Raw genomic sequence first — 6,467 nt, 5'->3', positions numbered from 1 at the left:
AACACTAATTATCTAAACTAATTAAACATACAAAATAATAATCTAAATAATCTAAACTAATTAAAGACTAATTATCTAAATTAATTAAACATGCTTGTGTGTGTGTGTGTACGGGCTCGGGGAGGGCTCACAGCGGGCGACGGCGACGGCGAGGCGAGGCGACGGCGAGGCGACGGGGACGGCGAGGCGACGGCGAGGCGACGGCGAGGCGACGGCGGGGATGGAGAGACGAGGACGGGGACGGCACGACGGGGACGGGCCCGGGACGGTGACGGAGACGAGGGCGGCGATGGGGACGGGGGCGGCGACGGGGACGGGGGCGGCGACGGAGACGATCGAGGGCGGCGGCGACGGCGACGGAGACGGAAACAGAGGAACGAACAGAGAGGGAAACTGAAATTTTCGTAGCCGTTGTATATATAGAAGGCACCTTTAGTACCGGTTGGAACCACCAACCGGTACTAAAGGCCTGTTTTGGCCAGGCCAAGCGGCGGGAAGCGACCCCCTTTAGTACCGGGTGGTGGCACAAACCGGTACTAAAGGCCCCCCTTTAGTACCGGTTTGTGCCACGACCCGGTACTAAAGGTGGTGCGCTGGCGCAGGTGCGGTGCGGCAGTTTAGTCCCACCTCGCTAGCCGAGGGGCGACCGCACTGGTTTATAAGCCCCCGTGCGGTCACTCTCTCGAGCTCCTCTCCAAAGCAGGCTTATTGGGCCTACGTGTTCTTTGCAGCCCTGTGGGCCCACTTGGCCTTTGCGGGCCTGCATCCTGGCCCAACAACAGGTTGGGTTTCTAGTCGTATGCAGGCCGCTTTGGCCTAGTAGGCGGGCTTATTTTTATTTTATTTTTTTGCTTTATTTATTTTTGTGTTGTTTTTTTTGTGTATTTAGAGTTTCTTTGTGAATATTTTTATTTTAGGTACAAAAAATTACAAACTTTCTGTTAGTGCCCGTAGTTTTCAAATTTGAATAGTTTAAATTTTGAATTATTTGAAATTAGTGGGAATCACTAGTTTGTGAATAACTTAACTTTAAAAATCAGTAAAGGCATGAAAGAATTTGTTTGCACATAAAATTTCTTCGCGTTTCAAATGCCAAAACACATAACTACCCTAACTATTACAGAGATTCCCCTCTCGGTGCGAAACACAGAAGAAAGTGATGATAGCTAGTGAAGCCGATCACATCCCAGATCTTTGGGTGTGAAACTTTTTCTTCGCGTGTGTCCCTTTGCGCCGTAACCATGGAAAATCTTCATCATTTAACAGGATGCTCGGGTCAATATTCACTGTGAATGGAGCAATTTCATCAAACTTTTCATAATCTTCTGACTTGTCTGTCTTGTCGTCCACTCCCACGATGTTTCTCTTCCCAGAAAGAACTATGTGCCGCTTTGGCTCATCGTACGATGCATTCGCTTCCTTATCTTTTCTTTTTCTTGGCTTGGTAGACATGTCCTTCACATAGAAAACCTGTGCCACATCATTGGCTAGGACGAATGGTTCGTCTGCATACGCAAGATTGTTGAGATCCACTGTTGTCATTTCGTACTGCGGGTCTTCCGTTACCCCGCCTCGTGTCATATTGACCCATTTGCACCGAAACAAAGGGACCTTTAAACCACGTCGATAGTCAAGTTCCCATATGTCCTGTATATAACCATAATATGTTTCCTTTCCCGTCTTGGTTTCTGCATCAAAGCGGACACCACTGTTTTGGTTGGTGCTCTTCTTATCTTGGGCGATCGTGTAAAATGTATTACCATTTATCTCGTACCCTTTGAAAGTCATTATATTCGAAGATGGTAACTGGGACAGCAAGTACAGGTCATCTTCTATAGAGGTGTCATGCATGGTACGTGTCTGCAACCAGCTGGCGAAACTCCTGGTTTGTTCACGTGTAATCCAGTCATCAGACCGCTCCGAGTGTTTGGAGCGTAGAAAATTCTTGTGTTCATCCATATACGGAGCCACCAAGGCGGAATTCTGTAGAACTGTGTAGTGTGCTTCAGTGAGAGAATGTCCGTCCATACATATTATTTGTTCCCCTCCTAGCGTGCCTTCTCCATCCAGTCTGCCCTTATGCCGCGATTCAGGAACACCAATCGGCTTAAGGTCAGGAATAAAGTCAATACAAAACTCAATGACCTCCTTATTTTGATGGCCCTTGGAGATGCTTCCTTCTGGCCTAGCACGGTTATGAACATATTTCTTTAAGACTCCCATGAACCTCTCAAAGGGGAACATATTGTGTAGAGATACAGGACCCAAAACGTTAATCTCTTGGCACAGGTGAACTAGGACGTGTGTCATGATGTTGAAGAAGGATGGTGGGAACACCAACTCGAAACTGACAAGACATTGCACCAAATCATTCTGTAACCTTGGTATGATTTCTGGATCGATTACCTTCTGAGAGATTGCATTGAGAAATGCACATAACTTCACAATGGCTAATCGAACGTTTTCCGGTAGAAGCCCCCTCAATGCAACCGGAAGCAGTTGCGTCATAATCACGTGGCAGTCATGAGACTTTAGGTTCTGGAACTTTTTCTCTGCCATGTTTATTATTCCCTTTATATTCGACGAGAAGCCAGACGGTACCTTAATACTGAGCAGGCATTCAAAGAAGATTTCCTTCTCTTCTTTGGTAAGAGCGTAGCTTGCATGACCCTGATGTATGCCGTCTTCTCCGTGCATATGTTGCTGGTCCTCCCGTGCCTCAGGTGTATCTTTTTTCTTCCCATACACGCCCAAGAATCCAAGCAGGGTCACGCAAAGATTCTTCGTCATGTGCATCACGTCGATTGCGGAGCGGACCTCTAGGTCTTTCCAATATGGCAGGTCCCAAAATATAGATTTCTTCTTCCACATGGGTGCGCGTCCGTCAGCGTCCTTTGGAACAGATTGTCCGCCAGGACCCTTTCCAAATATCACCTTCAAATCCTTGACCATATCATGTACATCAGCACCAGTACGGTGGCGAGGCTTCGTCCGGTGATCCGCCTCACCTTTGAAATGCTTGCCTTTCTTTCTTACGGGATGCCTGCTCGGAAGAAATCGACGATGTCCCAGGTACACATTCTTCTTACAACTATTCAAATATATACTGTCGGTATCATCCAAACAGTGCGTGCATCCGTGGTATCCCTTGTTTGTCTGTCCTGAAAGGTTACTGAGAGCAGGCCAATCATTGATGGTCACGAACAGCAATGCCTTTAGGTCAAATTCTTCCTGTTTGTGCTCATCCCATGCATGTACACCTGTTCCATTCCACAGTTGTAAGAGTTCTTCAACTAATGGCCTTAGATACACATCAATGTCGTTGCCAGGTTGTTTAGGGCCTTGGATGAGCACTGGCATCATAATGAACTTCCGCTTCATGCACAACCAAGGAGGAAGGTTATACAAACATAGAGTCACAGGCCAGGTGCTATGGTTGCTGCTCTGCTCCCCAAAAGGATTAATGCCATCTGCGCTTAGACCAAACCATACGCTCCTTGCGTCATCTGCAAACTCCTTCCCGTACTTTCTTTTGATTTTTCTCCACTGTGACCCGTCAGCGGGTACTCTCAACTTTCCATCTTTCTTACGGTCTTCTCTGTGCCATCGCATCGCCTTGGCATGCTCTTTGTTTTGGAACAAACGTTTCAACCGTGGTATTATAGGAGAATACCACATCACCTTGGCAGGAATCTTCTTCCTGGGGCGCTCGCCCTCGACATCACCATGCTCATCGCGGCTGATCTTATAGCGCAATGCACCACATACCGGGCAAGCATTCAAATCCTCGTACTCACCGCGGTAGAGGATGCAATCATTAGGGCATGCATGTATCTTCTGCACCTCTAACCCTAGAGGGCAGACAGCCTTATTTGCTTCGTACGTACTCTCGGGCAATTCGTTGTCCTTTGGAAGCATATCCTTTATCATTACCAGCAACTTTCCAAATCCCTTGTCAGATACACCATTCTCTGCCTTCCATTGCAGCAATTCCAGTGTGGTGCCCAGCTTTTTCTTGTCACCTACGCAATTCGGGTACAACAATTTTTTGTGATCCTCTAACATGCGCTGCAACTTCTTCTTCTCCAAATCACTTGCGCAGTTTCTCTTTGCATCGGCAATGGCCCGACCTAGATCATCAACGGGCTCATCCGATGCCTCTTCTTCAGCTTCTTCCCGCATTGCCGGCTCAGCTTCTTCCCGCATTACCGGCTCAGCTTCTTCCCCCATTGTTGTATCATCATATTCAGGGAACCCATGGCCAGGATAGCTGTCGTCGTCCTCTTCTTCTTCATTGTCTTCCATCATAACCCCTCTTTCTCCGTGCTTGGTCCAAACATTATAGCGGGGCATGAAACCGGACTCAAACAGGTGGACGTGAATGGTTCTTGACGTAAAGTAATTGCGACCATTCTTACAGCCAGCACATGGACAAGGCATAAAACCATCCGCCCGCTTGTTTTCCTCAGCCGCAAGCAGAAAAGTATGCACGCCCTCAACGAACTGGGGAGAGCATCGGTCATCGTACATCCATTGCCGGCTCATCTTCATTACACAACACCGAATAGACCAAATTAATACAAGTTCATACATAAAGTTCATACAACGCTTAAATGCAACAAACAAATAACTCTCTAGCTAAAGCATTTAAATGCAACAACAAATGCGATCAAGATCGCAACTAAGGTAACAATTGATCCAACAGCATAATGATACCAAGCCTCACTATCAATGGCATATTTTCTAATCTTTCTAATCTTCAAGCGCATTTTCTCCTTCTTGATCTTGTGATCATCGACGACATCGGCAACATGCAACTCCAATTCCATCTTCTCCCCCTCAATTCTTTTCAATTTTTCTTTCAAGCACTTGTTTTCTCTTTCAACTAAATTTAACCTCTCGACAATAGGGTCGTTGGAATTTCTGGTTCACATACCTCCTAGATAAAAATATCTATGTCAACTTGATGGGCATAATTTGTCATAAACACGAAATGCAACAAATAGTTTTAAAAGAGAATATACCACATCCGAATCATAACAAGGACGAGGGCCGACGGGGACGGATATCAAAACCATGGCACTATGTATAACAAAGAACGTACGGGTAAGATAATTATTATACAAGTAACTATATATCCAAATCACACAAACATCAATTTTTTATATAAAATTTCATGAACAAGAGGCTCACCACAAGGTGGTGCCGGCGACGGGACGATGCGGGCGATCGACGGTGGTTACGACGGACATTTAGAAGGCACTAAGTAAACCACACCTACATATGCAAACTAAGTGTTATTTTGACCTCAAATTGCATATAAATCAAATACTAGCACATATATATATATATTTCCTCCCAAATTACTAAACTCCCAAATTAATAACTATATAAAGCATTGCAAGAGCTAATCTAGCAATGAGAGATGAAAGGACAAAGTTGCTAACCTTTGTGATCACTTGAATGGATGGGGGCCTTCAAATCTTGACAAATTTTGGGCAAAATGTGTGATGAGCTTGAGGGGAGAAGAGGAAGAACAGAGAGGAGAGCAGAGGGGAAAGGGGGAAGAACAGAGCGAGCTGGACGAAGGGTTTATATGCAGGAGGACCTATAGTACCGGTTCGTGGCACGAACCGGTACTAAAGGTGCCGGGTGGGGCCCAGACTGGCAACATCCTTTCACCGCCCTCATTAGTACCGGTTCTTGGCACGAACCGGTGCTAAAGGTTAGCCACGAACCGGTACTAATGGGAGCGGCCCGGCTAGCCGTTGGAACCGGCACTAATGTATACATTTGTGCCGGCTCTAATACAAACCGGCACTAATGTGCTTCACGTTTGACCCTTTTTCTACTAGTGATGTGATACTATCCTAAAGAGACTCGAAGGTCCCACCAAGGATAGAACCGCATATTGAAACGCTTTTGCAAGGTGGATATCATTACATCAACATTACATAATAGATGGGGATACATACAAAAGGCATACAATGTCACACGAATACAACATCATCTTACATAAGAGCACCATCTGACTACGGATGAAACACAAACAGAAACTCAAACGACATCCACCCTGCTAGCCCAGGCTGCCGACCTGGAACCTATCCCCTGATCGAAGAAGAAGCAGAACAAGAACTCCAAAACAAGCAAACATTGCTCTCGCGTCATGATCATCGCATAACCTATACCTGCAACTGTTGTTGTAGTAATCTGTGAGCCGCGAGGACTCAGCAATCCCATTACCATGGGTATCAAGACCAGCAAAGCTTAAGGGGAAGGAAGGGGTAAAGTGGTGAGGTTGTAGCAGCGACTAAGCATATATGGTGGCTAACATACACAAATAAGAGCGAGAAGAGAGCAAACGGAACGGTCGTGAAGCTAGCAATGACCAAGAAGTGATCCTGAACTCCTACTTACATCAAACATAACCCAAAACCGTGTTCACTTCCCGGACTCCGCCGAAAAGA

At 46.0% G+C, this 6,467-nt stretch overlaps 1 protein-coding gene across 1 annotated transcript; it reads right to left on the bottom strand.

Moving 5' to 3' along the window:
- Positions 1–1,209: 1,209 nt before the first annotated feature.
- On the bottom strand, positions 1,210–4,545 carry LOC119294423 (the record flags this gene model as incomplete). The annotated part of the gene is made up of 4 exons (XM_037572591.1): positions 3,444–4,545; positions 2,814–3,341; positions 1,931–2,687; positions 1,210–1,804 (listed from the first exon to the last, which is right to left on the bottom strand). Coding segments are annotated over exons 1-4 (2,982 nt in total), but the record flags the coding sequence as incomplete, so codon positions are not given.
- Between the last annotated feature and the right edge of the window lie 1,922 nt (positions 4,546–6,467).

Source organism: Triticum dicoccoides, chromosome 4B (genome assembly GCF_002162155.2).
Source record: "Triticum dicoccoides isolate Atlit2015 ecotype Zavitan chromosome 4B, WEW_v2.0, whole genome shotgun sequence".
NCBI lineage: Eukaryota > Viridiplantae > Streptophyta > Magnoliopsida > Poales > Poaceae > Triticum > Triticum dicoccoides.
Note: the sequence above shows the minus strand (reverse complement) of the source record. Positions and strands in the feature narration are given on the sequence as shown.